We start from the raw sequence: 16,999 nt of genomic DNA, 5'->3' as shown, positions 1-16,999 counted from the left end.
AAGACAATTTTGCAAAGCCTAGATTAAAAGGATGCAGGAAATACTGGTCATACCTAGTGTCTTTTATCCCCAATTGTGTCTTGCCTTTGACCGTCAGTATTTAGGTAATTAGACCATTAAACATAACCAAAACCCAAAGATGTGTATATCACAAAAGTTCAGAATGGACAAACAATTCATTCTCTGAATATACAAAATATAAATACCTTAGCATTATGCTGAAAAGCATTCGCAAGTGTTCGTTGATCAGAAAAATTGTAAATTGATGTCCATTGGTTGGGCGAAAATATTTCACTGCTGAGTAGGCTGACAGCACTTACTATCATATGCTGAATATTTTTGTTGTGTAGGCGTGATTGCTTTTGAATTAAATCCTAACGGAACGACGACTGAGTCTTGCTTTTTTGTAATTGGAGCGCGGCATTTTCTAACGATGTTTGAAGTGATGTGAATGCCCGCTTAGTTTCATCTGACCATACTATTTATCGGTCGCCTTTCTTAATATTGTCAGGAATTAACGCAAACTGTTTTGGGTCTCGGCGGAATTGGGTAAACATCGTCGATAGAAATTCACTAGGCCCTGGGCGGTCTTGGGTAAGGGTAAATCTTTAATGGCCTTAACTCTGTCTGCCCGTGGGCGGATTCCTTCTGGAGAAACGGTGCAGCCAAGAAATCTATTTCTCTAACGCCGAACTCTGATTTGGACGTGTTTACATTAAGTTGAATTTATACAACATCGTATAACATACGGTTCACGTATGTTTGACCGATGGGATGTTTCATCTTCTGATACTATCAAGACATCATCGAGGTACGAAAAAGCATTTTTCATGGCGAAATGTATACCTCTGAAATGTTTCTGCAGCATTGCGTATACTAAAAGGTAGTCGCATGATTCAAACAATCCAAATGGTGTAGTGATCGCCGGTTTAGGTAATCTTCTTCTACCACCAGTATGTTGTAGTAGGCCCGGGCCAAATCCATTTTAGAAAAAATTCGTTTCCCTGCCAATTCCGAGTGACAATCTGAGAGATGTGGAATTGGATAGCGATGTAGTATCGTACTTGAGTTAAGAGAATGATATTCTCCGGAAGGCCACCAACTGCCATCTTTCTTTGTAACCATATGTAATGGTGAAGACCATGGGCTATTAGAAGGTCGGCAGATCCGTAAGTTGCAGAGTAGCTGGAATTCCGTACGTGCTGCGGCTAACTTGTCAGGTGGCAAACAGTAAGGTTTGGGAAAGACTGGAGATCGGTAACTATGCTGTAACGTCAGATGATTCCTTGAATAGAATAATTGCAAGATGTCATTGTATTTGTTATTCGGAGGAATGCACTAATTGAACCTGTCGCCAGTTGAGGAGCAATGTCAAGATATGAACCCAGTAGCCCGTCAACGAGTCGACGATTTCTATGGTGTACTATTATATTAAAAGCTTTTAAAAATCAGCTCCCAAGATTGGAAAAGTGATGCCGGCCACTATAAAACGCCATGTCATGTTTCTTCGCAATCCAATCTTGTCACGCGATAGCCAAAGGTACCAGTTGTGGTGTAGAGAAATTATTGAGCCTGTTCGCGTCTATCAGTAGACGTAAACGGTAATACAGATACTGCCGGGCACTACAATGCTAAAAACAGGTTGGACAGAACACATCACTAGCGGGGAGGTAGAAAGCAACAAAAAATTAACATAACAAAAACAAGATAACTTGGGTATTTCAGCCATGTTCTACGTAACTCTCATGAACATGAACTGTTTAAATTAATGTAGAAGGAAAAATCGAAAACGAAGCTTTGGTAGGAGAAGAATTTTGAGGGTGGAAATCCTGAGGCAATGGTTCATCTAAAACACTTGATAATTCGATCGTGATGACGAACGTCCGTTAACGGATAGGGTACACAAAGAAGAAGAAGAAGGGGTATGAGGATTTGTGGTTCTGGTTTAAAGGTCCAGGAGGCTTCTGGTTTTGCTGGTTTTTCAGCCGGTTCATTATCTTTAATCACCTCGTATCCTGGCACCTGCTGTATAATGACCTGATTTGATTATCCCAGTAGTTTGCGATGTAGGATTCCTCTTCTTCTTCTTCCTGGCAATATCTTCACACGCTTGTATCTGCTTCCGAGTAATTGGTAGTATAGTAGTACGCCTCTGGGGTCTTCAGTGTCGAGCCGGCAGTCCTATCATTATAATCTTAACACGTCCTAGGTTTATTAGCTCTGCCATTAGTTTCTGTGATTGTCCGTTGAACCGAGGACTTATTTTTAACCCATCGATGAATTTAAATCTTTGGCAATTTTGTATGCCGCAAAAGGGTTCAGCGAAGATCAGTGTTGATTCAATGTCCTCCATGCTCCTCTGTATTCCCCTGTACCCAAAAAAGATAATTTTTTGTTGTCCCCAATGTCTGACAGGGCTTTATGATGGGACTCTGTACTTTCTGTACGAGGTTGCTTTAGTGTCACCTTGCTTCTAAGTAGATGGCTATTCATTTGTTGTTGGTTAACCTTTTGATCCCACTGGCCCAATGTTCAATGGGCACAGTTTCCTCTGGTTACTAAACAAACAAATACAATAACTTACTTATGAGGATTCAGTCCTTGATTTATTGACTCATACTCTGTATATCTGCACCTTTTAATCCACCTTTGAATATTGCTACTGCACAGAGCAAATTTTTAGCAATGCTAATTTGCAGTTCTGGTTGAAAGCGTGCGAGCTCTTGCTTTTGGTATTTGTCAGCCTGTCCATCTCCTTCAGTCACCTTGCGTCCTGCCATCCAAGGTGAATGTTAAAAGGAGGACCTTGCACACAATGATCAATATTGGTTGGTCTGGTTGACCCATACTCAGTCTTGTAGACATCTTGTATGTCTATACAACTTTTAATCCATCTTTGAGTATTTCTACTGCACAGAGTTCTATTGCATTGACCTCAGATTGAAAAACTGAATGTATGAGGCTTAGAGATCTTTCTAACAATAAGAAAAAAACATGTGCCTTTAACTCATGCCTCCTCTCCAAGTTCAATCCTGGATCCAGATGTGTGCCGTGATAAGTCTCTGTTAGTTTGAGATAAGCACATTATCTTAGAATTTCATACAGCTAGCTAAGCTATTATAGAAAGTTCGGTATAAAAATACGGGCAAACTTTACACAACAAACGACAAGGTTCATATCAACATATCATCAATGAGAACTTATAAAAAACGAAGATGCGTAGGTGGCGTGAAGCCGAAATCGGGTGTGTACATATAAAAATAAACACTGGCAATATGCGTGTGCCAGCTGATGAGACATTAACAAGGACATAATTATAAAGAATTGGAAGGTGGAATCGTTACGCAACTATATGTATTTAAGCAAAGAGGACCATATCTCGGGTTTAGAGATCAAACCAACGATGCCGTTAGCGGGTTCTCCACTGCCTTCACATTTCGTAGGACAGTCTATCATAAAATGCGCCCTGGACAAGTTGAAACAGAACGGAAAATCCGTCTTCCTGGTATGACCAAATTGAGTACAGAAGATAATTTAAATTTTTATGTCTCGCATGCACTTATATATACACATATACTGCATTTCTTTCGTTCTTAGTACAGTTACTTAGTTTTTCTCTGTCTTCTGGGTGAATTTTTTTTCATGTCAATACACATCATTTATTGTATTAAAAGCCAGAAGACAAGATCAAATGTATTCATATATTAAAACCCAGAAAAATGTCAGGAAAATATTTTTTTTTTACTTTTTACAAATGTACTAAAAACCAATCAAACAGAATCCCCTGACAGATAAACCCAGCAATGATATGCACACCCGGGCAATAAGAGCACGTTATTGTTTTCATCACAATTATTATTTTTTAAATAAAAATATTATTTCTATTTTTAATGAGTTTTATATTTTGATAAATGCCCCTATGATGTTTGAGAAAACAATGACGTTGAACAACCAACCATATCTTAGTGTTACAAATGTCATATGTCATATATAAAAGTCTTAGTGTTATATATTTGAACATCCCATTGTTTACAGCACGCTTTTGTAATCGAAAGTCTCGCTGGAAATGTACATATTTTTTGTCTCCGCTTCTAAAACCAGTTTACATAAATACGTTTGAAACTTTGAATAATTCAGAAATACACGAGTCTTTTCTTATTAACTTTGAAAGATAAACAGTATGAGCTGAGAGTTGATCCTGGTGAACTCATTATGAACCGGCATTGGTTCACGCTTAATGCCAGAAACACACTTACCCGATGCTACGCCATGCGACGCTACCCGACGCAAATACAAACTCCGATTTTCCATAAGGTTGCATTACCCCCGTGCACATCTACCCGATGCTATGCCACGCTAACCTACCCGACGCTCTGCGATCCCTACTGTCCAGATTTTCGTCGGGTCGCATCGAGTACAGTCGAAGACAAAAGAACCGGACACTCATATTTTTATTCAAACTACATGTATTATTGTCGTTGTATTAATTACAACATACTTATTTTAATATAAACCAAATTAACCGAGAGCAAAAATTCATTAGTTTTTATTTAAAAAAAATTAATTATAATGGTTTGGAAAAACCATAAACACCGGAATACCATTTTTTGATATAATGAATTTAACTAACAATTTATTACACGGTTTTTCTCATACAATTACACCATTTTCATCGAGTAGCGTCAGAATAGGACACTCATATTTTTTGTAGCTTATTTTAAACTATTTATATATAATTTTGTCATTATATTAATTACACCATTCTTATTTTAATATAAACCAAATTAAATGAGATCAAAAATGTATGAGTTTTTATAAAAATTATTTATTATGATGGTTAGGCAGAAAATTGATCAAAACACCGGAATAACTTCATTGAAAACAATTAAATTTAACTAACAATTTAGTACTTGGTGTGCTCATAAAATTTAACTAACAATTTATTTCATGGCTTTGATCATAAAATTACACCATTTTCGTCGAGATTCTTCAGACCAAGACACTCATATTTTTTGTAGTTTATTTCAAACTAAGTATACGTAATTTTGTCGTCATATTAATTATAACATTCTTATTTTATTATAAACCAACTTTAAACGAGATCAAAAATTCATGAGTTTTTATAAAAATTATTTAATTATGATGGTTAGGCAGAAAATTGATCAAAACACCGGAATAACTTTATTTAATACAATTAAATTGAACAATTTATTACATGGTTGTGCTGATAAAAGTTAACTAACAATTTATTACATGGTTTTGCTCAAAATAATGCATTAAGAACAAAAGAGGCGTTGCGATTGCGATACTGATTTGTGATACACGCTGTGTGACTACGTGGCGTGCGTTTGACGCCGCATAGATGTTCACATCCTACCAAAACGTGGCAAGGCGTCGGGTAGCGTCGCATGGCGTAGCATCGGGTAAGTGTGTTCCCGGCGTTAGCATGGTTATGTGCAAAGTAATAATAAGTGATCTAATGCTGACATGACAATTAATAGAGGTTAGATGATTTACCCCTGCACATTGTTCCTGTTTTCATAAAAGGCTAAATTTCTTCTTAAAACTATTACCATCACTCGACAGACGATTCAAACTTATTCAGTTACCAAAGGTTGATTATACACCATGATATTGTAAAAATCTATTCGGACTTATTATCGAACTTTGAGTTTAAATCAAGGCATTCTAACTTCCTTCCTTTTCTGGAGGGTAGGATGATGAAAATATGTGTTTCTCGCACTAAATAATCAAGGTTAAGCTTAAGAGGACTCGGTCTCTTTACCGGTTTAATTTGCACAGTTAATTTTACTGCTATGATAACATTAAGCTACAGGTTCTAGGCCTTGCAGACCTCTTCTGTCCAGTCTGCTTGTTTATTACCAAAAAAATCCTATGTGCCCATGTACCCGAGTTATTTTCTGGTTAAATTCTTCCTAGGTTTTGAATGTGACCTTTTTACGTACTTTTATACTTTTGCTTTGTCACTTCTTTTAAGATTTCCCATGGAAGCTTGACAGGCCGTGTTGTCTGTCCCTAGAGAGTTTGATTCATATTTTGAGCTTGCCCGGCTTTTTCCTTGTCTGGTGGTTGCCTGTGGTTTAGCAGCAAATGAGCCTGAAGCACCACTTTACGAAAAACAAGAACTCAGCCTGCTTAAGTAGTCGTTAGGAGTTCTCAACACTGTCACATCAGCAGCGACACATACAGGATTGGGTCCCCCCCACAGTGACGTCGTGGTAGGGGACGTAGGAAAAGGGACGATAAGAGCCAGGTGTATGCGATACGGCGAACAGATCGGGTCTCCCAGTAAATTGGAAAAACGATAATTTATAAGGAGCCAGTAAGCTCAAGCAAAACCTTATTATTTCTTTTGGTTAGTGTTGGGAAATTTTATGAACGAATGGTGTTGGTAAGGGACAGGTGTACATAAGCGTTGTAAAAGATTCTTTATTAATAAACTCTTGTATATATAAAAAAAAGGAGGGTCTTGTCTTGATCTTTAGGACATAGTCCTTTTTAACCTTTTCTTCCCCTTTTAACTGAAGAAGGGCGCTTCTCGCCCAGCACTCCGGCTTATTTACCCCATAGGTAGTAAGTGCCCCCTCACAACACATAGCTCCTTTCAACACCGGCCTTTCTTACCCAAGGCCACATTCCTTAAGTGATGACTGCCCGACATGATGATGTTTCTGAGAACATTTTTAGTGACTGGGGGGACACACTGTAAAGAGCACGCCACTCCTCGATTGCCTGGCTTGGGAAAGCTCAACCGTTGGAGAGAGCTATGGGATTCGCATCTAAGGCTTGCAGAAGAAAATGAAAGCAAGGACTCAACGTGGATAATGCAGACTCGTCGAAGAGGTCTCACAACTCACTAATGGTGCTACTCAAGCACTAGCTACAAGCAGCAAGGGTACTCTGGACAGCAATCAGCCTGCTGCTCTCTACTGACATCCGAAACAACATTTCGCTATACCAGACAACAGCTCTCACACCCGCCTTTTTCCGGGCCGCCCAAAAATCAGTCACTTTACCTGGTTCTGTGGGGAGTCATCTACATACTATATAATTTTATTTGATTTACTCCTGCTTTCTTTTCCTTTATAGTATGTCAAAACTTTACTTGATTTACAGATCGACGAATCTACGGGCGAGCACTACACGTACTTAAGCGTTTTGCAAATGAGCACTAGCATTGCAGTGAGACTCCAAAAGATGGGGATTGGACGAAATAGTGTCGTGTCATCTCTCATAGATAACAGCGGGGAATCTGTGTCGTTTCAATTTGGAATTTGGATTGCCGGAGGAATTTCTAACCCTATCAACCACTTCCTGAATCCAGGTGAATATTATTTCTGGTACCAAATGACATAAGAAAACATTCCAGGGTTCCCTTTTTGATCAATGTTATAGGTTTTCTATTCATCAGCTTTAGACCTATTTGTGTGATGTGTATGTCTCCCCTACCTATTCATATGCCTCCTTGTGTTCGAGGATACCACGAATAGAGATCCAAGTTTCGAGTCCTTTTCTCCTGACTCGAGGTCTCTCATTTTCTAGGTCATCCCATCATCCGTTTTACTAGTGTCACCTGATGAATTCGTCCACAGTTTTAGCCTTAGTACCTTCCGGTTCACTATTAGTCGACCTCCACTTGAACCTAATAGCTTATTTTTCTAAAATTTGCTTTAGTACCTGTTAAACCGTTAAACCGAACTAATTGGTTGTGCTGGAATACCTGAGAAGGTAATTAAAGCATGTCTTCTTATTTATTATTCTTACTGCTTCCATAGATCATAGATTAGGCATTTTGGGGAAGACGCCGACATTTCAATTAGTAGTACCTGTCAGCAAGGTAGCTGAAGAAGGATTAGGTAGTAAGTAAACGGAGTGATGCTCATGAGCAAACATCAAGCCCAGGTGCTAAATAATTGCTCCACATCAAGATAGACCCCTGAGCAATACTGTCTCAACTCAAAAGAGGCTGTAAAGTCCAAACCCCGGTAACATGGTTGGACAGTTGCGGAAACCAAATTGATAGCCGGGGTAACCTTTGGGCATTTAGGATTGGGAGGAAATTGGCCACAGACTAATAATTCATATCAAATTTGATAATATGTGGTTTTTCGATTTGTAGAATATAATTAACTTATTATAAGTTGATGTTGGCATGCGGAGTAAAGTCAGTGGAGCAATGAAGTCAGTGGTAGTAAACCGGTCTTCTCCTCGTCCGACTTGGAAGTACGGTAGGGTGAATACTTTCCTCCTACATATCTAAAATTGTTAATTACAGAATTTTCTTATTTCTTAAAACATGGAAGCTATTGTTAACCAAATAAAACTCCTAATCCATCATCTCAAACCTTACTAAACCTCTTGGAAAATTAGTCATTTACAAATGTCTTCTGGCAACGACATACCGACCAACTGACCCATGTGAAGTCACCATCTTTCTGCATATTTCCTTGAGCCTATAAAAAAGTAGGTTCTCTTCTCTTTGCTAAACGTAAAACATTACCTTTATCTCACACTATCCTCTGCTGGGTCAAGACTTTACTTTTAGACCGTTCTCAGCAGTTTCTCCACAGTCCATCTTATCGGGAGTCTCTCACGGTTCAAGCAACTCCGTTCCAAATCTACCTTTCCTTCCCACCACCTGGCTTTCTCAAATGAGCCCCTATCCTGTCCACAATCTATCGTATCTGGAGTACTTCAAGGCTCAAGCAACTACAATAATCTTTTTTGTTCATGACTTCCCTAAATAAAAAAATAAATAAAACATTGTTACGAACACCTTTATGCAGATGACGCCCAAATCTGCCTTTCCTTCTCACCTCCTGACTTTCAGTATGTAAGAGTTCAATACAACTTAAACTTCATAAGATCCTGGGCAGTGGGCAATGGGCTTAACTTGAAAGTACAAAAGTCTCAGGATATTGTGTTTGGATCCAGCCCCTTCTCTCATCCCTCTGTTTACTATTAAAAATGGTTTTTACGTCCCACCCTCAAGAACCATTGGATTGTGCTTCATCAGATTATTTTAACTAATTTTAAATATAATAAAAACATTTGTTTAGCTGAAGTGAGAACGTGCATTATGACAAGCCGACCAGCTATAATTTTTTGTGGCAACCAATACCTAAAGGTCGTTGAAGAATCCATACAAAATATTGGATGGAATATAACGATAATAACGAAACACAAAGTGTCTCAGTATTTATCATATGACGATCTCTTGAACGAAGATATATCAAATGTAAGTGTAGAGATTGATGACCCAGCAAAACACTTCGTATTAGCTGTATTCACAAGTGGTACCACTGGGGTACCAAAAGCAGTCAAAATGAGCGACGAAAATATGTATAAACGTACGTTACTATTGTAAGTAAATGATAAATATTGATACAATAACCTGATTTTTTCATTTTCCCAAAAGTGACCTAGATATTTTGTTTCATTATACAGTCACACTTGGAATAAATTTTCGCGAGTTCTTCTGACATCGCCTATGTTCTGGATCTCCAACCCTTTTACAATAAAGAAAGCTTTGCTTAATGGGATGACAGTAATTTTACCAGCCGATTGTAACGCGAGAGGACTAATGAAATGCATTACAAACCTAAAGGTCAGTGTCTTTCCATAGTAAGTAGTGACAATGGAAAATATGTACACACGCTGTTATTATTCTTATGGATATGACACACAACGTATCAACCTTTTCGATAGATAATAGGGCAGAGATAGGCAGAGTTGACGTGGAGGCCTAGGACTGCATGGAAGCCTTGTCGAAATAATGGTAACTACCAGTAGTGTGTCTAGTGGAAACTGAAGTAAGCCACAGACAGTCATTACAGAATCCTGATGTATTGTGGCTTCTGATGACTGCTTTTTCCTTTAGAAATCATGAGTTTAATTTAAGCTGGATGAGCCTCTATTTAATAATAAGTAGGGGTGCTGCATGCTTGTTGGCTGTTGTTAGGAAGAGGAAGCATTGTCGAAGTAGTGGTGCCTGCCAGCTCCTGGTGGAAATTTAAGTAACAGGCAGTCAGCACACTAGGATTGGTGGCATAGAAGGTCGTGTAGATGGAAAATGATAGAGGACTTAAAACTCCTTGGTTAATAACCACTAATCATACTGTTGGGAGACATCACAGGACCCTTGTTTGTAGCTTCTGATAGCTGCTTTCTCCATTAGAGAATGAGATGACTCGACGAGTATTTTATCCTGGTTGACCTTAAATATAGAGCAAGCATGCTCCTTGCTTATGAACGCTAGTGTTGGGGACGGAGTACGGTTTTTAGGGCCTCAGGCAGATGTTAGCCAAGTCAGTTGTCGAGTGAGCAATCCGTACGAGCTGTTGGTAGTATATCTAGTGCAAATTAGGCTGTTTTCGAGCCATGTTTGGGAAAGCTATGATGTTAGGCCCTTTTTTCATTATTTATTACTTTGGAACGACGCTAGGCGTTTTCAGCTCCCTATACTTGGGTAGACGCTCGACCCCTGATTTGTATTTTATTGCCTTGGATCACTTTTGCTACGAAGGTTCCGACAATTTATTTGACTTCAATGAACCCATTTGAACCAATTGTTTGTTACCGCAAGGACGGTGTGTAAGTAGCAGTTGCCATTTGCCCAACTCCAATCCGTGGTTTAATATTTTACCCCGTTACTCTCAACCCTGGAGGACTGACGTTCTGACGGCATGGTCTGAATTTGGGAAGTTTATTGCAGTACAGCAAGCCTGTTGTTCGCGCTATTTGAGCCGTCGCAAGTTCTTCGACTTAGAGAGTCCTCTCGTCAGTAGTCTATCTTGAATTTAAATTTTACAGGACCTCCTCACTTAAGCTCTTTTAATCAAAGAATGTTACACCTTTTTTTGTCAAAAGGACCTCAGAAATATAAAAAAAGAATCGCAAATAATACGCATATTCTTTCCTGGTCCTGATATAATTTAAACATTTTTTTAATATATATATATATTTTTTTTTACAGCCTGAATGTTGGTTTACTGGTCCATCTGTCCTTATTGAAATGTGTTCTTTACCGAATCTTCACGAATATGATACGACCTCCATGAAATACGTCCTTTTAAGTGGATCATATATATCACTCGCGCATAAACATCTGATTCGTAAATGCGTTTTCAACGATAATAACGTTTTACATTCCGCTTATGGATCAAGTGAAGCCGGATTTGTCTCTTGCTTTGAAAACCAAGTTCCTGTCGATTGTCCAGAATATGGTTCTGTAGGGCAGGTCATCCCTGGGATGACTGTCAAAATAACAGACCTCGAATCCGGAAAGGAGCAGGGCCCAAGGGAAGAAGGAGAGATCTGTGTTAAATCGGATTATTTTATGGCCGGATATATGAACAAAAATCTTGAAACCACTGATTTAGATTCAGAAGGTTGGTGGCACATGGGAGATGCCGGTTACTATGACGAAAAAGGGTATTTGTACTTCACATCAAGGATAAAAGAAATAATGAAATACAGAGGAGTACAGGTAAATCATATTTTAACTAAAACAAAAACAGCCACAGTAAAGCTTTTTCTTTTTAGATATCACCCTTTGAACTTGAAGCAATACTGTATAGACATCCTGATGTTATTGAAGCCAGTATTGTCGGTAAACCACATGATATCGATGGAGATTGGCCGACTGCTTTTGTAGTAAAACGATCAAATTCACCATTGACTGAAAATGAATTATGTGCTATAGTTGAAGGTAATACTAGAACAAAATAATAGTTTCTAGTTAGAAAACGTTTACTTTACTTTCTGGATGCTGGAATCGATATTAGACTAAAAATGTCAATTAATTATGACATATATTCAGAAGCGATTCAGACATTTAAAAAAAAGATGAAAGGCTCATCCATAAAGCTGCTCCTAAAGCAATAATTTACTTAGATCATCGTAAGTCAGTACATGACATTAAATCATTAAATAAAGAAGAGAAGTTGTCCAGTGACAGGGGGCGACTGCCTATTTAGACCTCGAGGATTATTAGAAATAGATCGGGATTAGAATAGGATTGATGTAATTATTCCGTCATTATTCTCATCCTTAAACCTCACAAATCCCCCAACCTGACCTCATCAGCCAACAGACCTATTAGCCTGCTTCCCGCAATGTCCAAAATCCTAGAACGACTCCTTTTTAAACTCTTGATACCAGTCCTTGGCACTTATAAAATTATTCCCTCTCACCAATTCGGTTACCGTCCTAAATATTCCACTATCCAACAATGTTTTAGAGTAGTTGACACCATCTCATTGGCTCTAGAAAAAAAGGAGTATTGCCTGGGCGCGTACTTAAAAGTAGCACAGGCTTTCGACATGGCCTGGATGCCAGGCATGCTTTTTAAACTTAAGTCCTTCTTACCCTCTCTTTATTACCTTTTATTGAAATCCTACCTAACTGATCGCTGTTTCAGAGTGAGGTGCGGCAATGAGTTCTCTATCTATGGGCTCTATGGGCTGGCGTACCGCAAGGAAGTATCTTTGGTCCTATCCTTTACATCATTTATACTGCTGACCTACCAATACATCCTGACACTATAATCACCACCTACGCGGACGACACCGCAATCCTATCCTCTAACTAGAATCCTGTCCAAGCTACTTCCAACATCCAGGAACATCTTGAGATTATCGAAGACTGGTGTAAAAAATGGATGACAAGAATGACGAAGAAAAATGCACTCAGTGTATTTTTACGCTGAAAAAGCAATCTTGCCCTCCAATGTACCTCAACAACAAAGATATACCAGTTTCTACTCAAGTCAAATACCTGGGAATATATCTAGACAGCAGACTGACGTGGAATCCACACAAGGCTTAAAAAACAACGACTTAATACAAGACTTGAACTACTGCGAAGACTTCTAAGGCCGAAATCGACTTTGACACCTAAGACAAAGCTAACATACAAGACTTTACTAGGACCAATATGGACATACGGAGTGGAACTATGGGGAACTTCCAAGCTATCCAATATCCAGCGAATCCAGCCCTTCCAATCGACAGTCCTTAGACAAATTGTCAAAACACCTTATTATGTCACTAACCTCACTACCCAGAAAGACCTCAACATTCCTTTTGTCAACGAACTAATCCGGTCCAGATTCCAAACATTCTACACCAACCTATCGAACCATACTGATCAACCCTTCTCCACTCATTCCCATCCTGACAACCCGCCACGTCCCCCTCAGCCTGGTGGCCTCGGGACCTCCTTGACACCTAATGGTACCCATTGAGTGCCAGCAATGGCTGAGTGAGCTGGCTCCTCAAATCATGTGTTCTACCGGTGCAGTGCTAGTTTTTGGTGTGCAATACATTAATCATGTGTACGTATATGATCATGAATAGGTACAATACAAATAAATTTAAAAAAAGAAGGATTGAAATACAATGTATAATTTTATATAGCAGGATCATACGATATCTTTTATGAAGGGAACATTTAGAAAGTTATGAACGGTGCGCTTGTATATATAATATAGAACATGGATTGATTAATTGGTGATCATGGATCTAAGGATTCGGGATTGTATTGTCAAGGTTCTGCGGAGTTTGGACGGTTTGGTCGAACTCGACAGTTCTATGCGGTATACTAGCTTATGAGTAGTTCGTTGTCGAAGAAAAGTTTAGATAATCTAGAGAATTTTTAGGTAATGAGTAACGTCGGTTCAGTCATGTTCTTTTGAGTCGTGTATGAGGTAGGTTAGTTGCTTGTCTGCTACAGCCCAAGGTAGCGGATGACGTTTCCGGTAGGAAGGGAGGGTTAGGTTATAACAGATCGGATGTTTTGAGACGGAGGTTGAAGTTTATATTTTGAGATTTTGTGGAGTTGAGTTTGATTTGCCATTTTTTGGAGGTTCGGTCATGAGGTTCTCGAGAACTCTTCGTCAACAAGACAAGAGGATCTTAGCGTCCGCACCTGGCCTATTTGGCCTTATCGGACGTTTTGATTCTCAAGATGAGAGCTGTCCGCCAGACTTCGAGGAAGACCCTCGATTAGGATTCCTTCTGTTAAGGGAGGATGCTATGATGTCCACAACACAATGCCACCGTAAAATAGTGACGCCTAAATCTAAATTGATTGGATTTACGGTTAAGGCGTTGGGAAGTGAGAGGTTAGGAAAATTATGGCTTTTGTTGGAAATTGAAGAAGGATTGATCGCATAATGAGGCTAATCCAGAAGATTTTTGTAGATTTTTAAATTCGTATTTGACGTTAGAAGGAGTTACGTCGATAGGATGGCAGAGTCTTTTGAGCATGTTAGGATAGTAGTATCGGAACGGGAAGGGATATCAGAAGTATATACTGAGTAAATTAACCGACCGAGGACGTTATCTGAGCGACCGGTTTTGCCTTGTACAAAGAAGAATGTAAAGGATACCGTAGATGGGTTAGGAAGTGTGCAGAACATAGGATGCAAGCCAAAATGCTAATCAGCCTGTTCGACATTGAAGAATACCCCCGACCAGGCGATTATGTCCACAACACGATGACATGGTATAGTAACAGTCACAACCAAATTCATAGACGGTGATTGGTCCTAAACGCTTCATGGATTGGGGTTTTGCTTACAGACTTGCTTCCGGACGTGCTTTTCCATGAGTTCTGGGGCGGTGGTGTGCATTGTTGGGATATATGGGAGAACCGTGAAAAAGTCCATGTCATCGTGAAATGTACGGAGAGTAGTTGGAGTATTAATTGGGAAAACTATGGATTTCAGTTTACGAAGTTTGGAAGGATTAATGAGGTCAAATTCAGGAGCTTTTTAATCTTATAATTCGTATTTTACGAAGGGGTAAAAGTTTAAGATAAATAGAGGTGATAAAGTGGAGTTCTTGGTGTAAAAATTCTTGAAGTGGGGAGTCATGCTGAGTTGAGGTGTAAGTACTGGAGACAGGTAGGAGGAGAACAGATGCCAAAATCCAAATTGATTAGGTTAGTTTAAAAAAAAGCTTTTTTTCTTCATCCGATGAGGTCCATGATCAGGAGATGAGGAGAAACTAATTTGAAGAGATAACCAGTCCATTGCTATGTGGCTCGCGGCCGATTATTCCTAATTTATTCTTTTAGGCTTTGTGCTTTAAATTAATGGACACATAATTCTAAAACGTGACTTTCTCATTTTCAGAAAATGTGAGCGATTCAAAGAAATTGAGAGGTGGTGTGCATTTTCTTCCTTCTCTTCCTAAGAGTGCAGTTGGGAAAATATTACATGGAGAGCTTAAAAAAATGTTGAAGAAAAATTAGTTTTATGGGTTATAGTGTGGTACTCAATACTATTATCCTTTACCACCACTAATAATAGTTGAAATAAAAATACATTATATTTGTAAGGGTGTAATAACACAGGAAGATCTTTCATTCCTTACCTTCTATCTTTCTGTTTATAATAAACAATCACCTTTCTTTCTGTTCCATCGTCTAGAACCTTGATATTCTTGAAGAGGCTTGTCCTGGAAGTTCCATATATCCCAGATTTCCCGAAGCTGCTTTGACACCCTCTCTTACATTGCTGTGTACGGAGGACTTTTTAGGGAGCTTGAGGATAAAACTATATTTGAAAAACCATTCTTACCACAATACTTCCTTGGCATATTCCTCTATCAGACGATATTTTCCCATTCCTCTCAACATAAATTATCTTGCCTTCAGATGACCTCTACATCCCTCAAACTTAAAGTTATCCGCCATTCCATCTTTAAGTGTCTTTTTGATTACTTCTTGTCTTTGACAACTTGGCACCGAAGATTTTTAATTCTCCCTTTTTCCTTTATTGTACATAGTAGAGTAGTTTTACTTTATATGAATATATTTTTGTAAATGGGCATCTTTGTATATCCGTATCAGACATGAATTCGCAACAGCGGAGGCCATATAAACCCTCAGGGTGCCGGTGTTGTTGAAAAAAGCCCATTTGTAAGTATGTCTAATGCAGGACCGCTGGATTCGAACACGGGATCTTTACCTTACATTACACATCATACATCTTTACCTTACACTAGGACCGTGTCAGGCACAAAAAAAACAAAAAAAAAAACGGTCCGGTCACTACTATGCCCACTGCAACGGATGAACCGCGTTCTATACCCGTTTGTAACGCGTATGTAAAAACGATTAGTAGCCGTCCTGCTTCAGTCGCTGTCGTACATTTCTTTTTTAAAATCGCGTCGTTTGTGAACATTTGTTTTCTTGTGTGGAGTGAATTTGTTAAATAAAGCATGGCTATTAGAAAATTATCTATACGAGAATTGGCCATGATTGCCATTATTTTGGACGAGGAAGAGGGAAAAAAACACTAGATGTTGTAAATTGTATAAAAACTCGTAATTACGAACATATTCTATTAGTTGTTCATCCTCCATTTTTATTAAGACACAAACACTCACAATACAATAGAACACAAACACAGATCTCTTCGTCGAATGCAAAGAACTTGTGTGGAACGGGACAGCAACACAGTAGGCCGGATGCGCAACCGATTTTTGACTGAACGTGCACGGCCGCTGACGGAACGGTGTAGTGGGCATTTTCTAATACTAAATGATGTAAAGAATATTTATTTGCATGTGTCGGTACGGTTACGGTCCTAGTATGATACGTTCTAGTGGGCAAAGACCTTTAACCGTTGCGGCCACTGACGCCCCCCATATGATTAATTATTCGAGGGGACTTTACGTCCTAGAGTAAAGCTTATTTTTCAGTTATGCATTGAATTATTGTCCCTGCTACATTTTCATTAATATTCTCTGAGAGACAGGGAAAGTGACGTAAAATTATTTCTAATTAAAAGGAGGGAAATACACAACTTCATCTCTGATTTCATAAGAAAATTGGGTTTCGAAGACATTTATTACAGACAATACTGACCAAACTTGTGAGTTATCTGTATTTAATAGGACTGTGAGCCTTTACGTTCCTCATCTCTTAATAAAATCTGTATGACAATAAACTAGAATATTATTTTTTG

General features: G+C 38.8%; 1 protein-coding gene across 1 annotated transcript; it reads left to right on the top strand.

Moving 5' to 3' along the window:
- The first annotated feature begins 3,395 nt into the window (after nt 1-3,395).
- Nucleotides 3,396-15,447, top strand: LOC106672972 (4-coumarate--CoA ligase 1-like). The gene is made up of 7 exons (XM_014404844.1): nt 3,396-3,505; nt 7,138-7,345; nt 9,081-9,384; nt 9,469-9,628; nt 10,997-11,509; nt 11,566-11,731; nt 15,161-15,447. Exons 1-7 carry the CDS (start codon nt 3,404-3,406, stop codon nt 15,277-15,279), a joined length of 1,572 nt encoding a protein of 523 aa, XP_014260330.1. The 5' UTR covers nt 3,396-3,403; the 3' UTR covers nt 15,280-15,447.
- The last annotated feature ends 1,552 nt before the right edge of the window (nt 15,448-16,999 follow it).

The sequence above is a fragment of the Cimex lectularius genome, unplaced genomic scaffold (assembly GCF_000648675.2).
Source record: "Cimex lectularius strain Harlan isolate CLEC.00 unplaced genomic scaffold, Clec_2.1 scaffold4, whole genome shotgun sequence".
In the NCBI taxonomy this organism is placed as follows: domain Eukaryota; kingdom Metazoa; phylum Arthropoda; class Insecta; order Hemiptera; family Cimicidae; genus Cimex; species Cimex lectularius.
The sequence above is the reverse complement of the archived record's forward strand: the minus strand, read 5'-3'. Positions and strand labels throughout refer to the sequence as shown.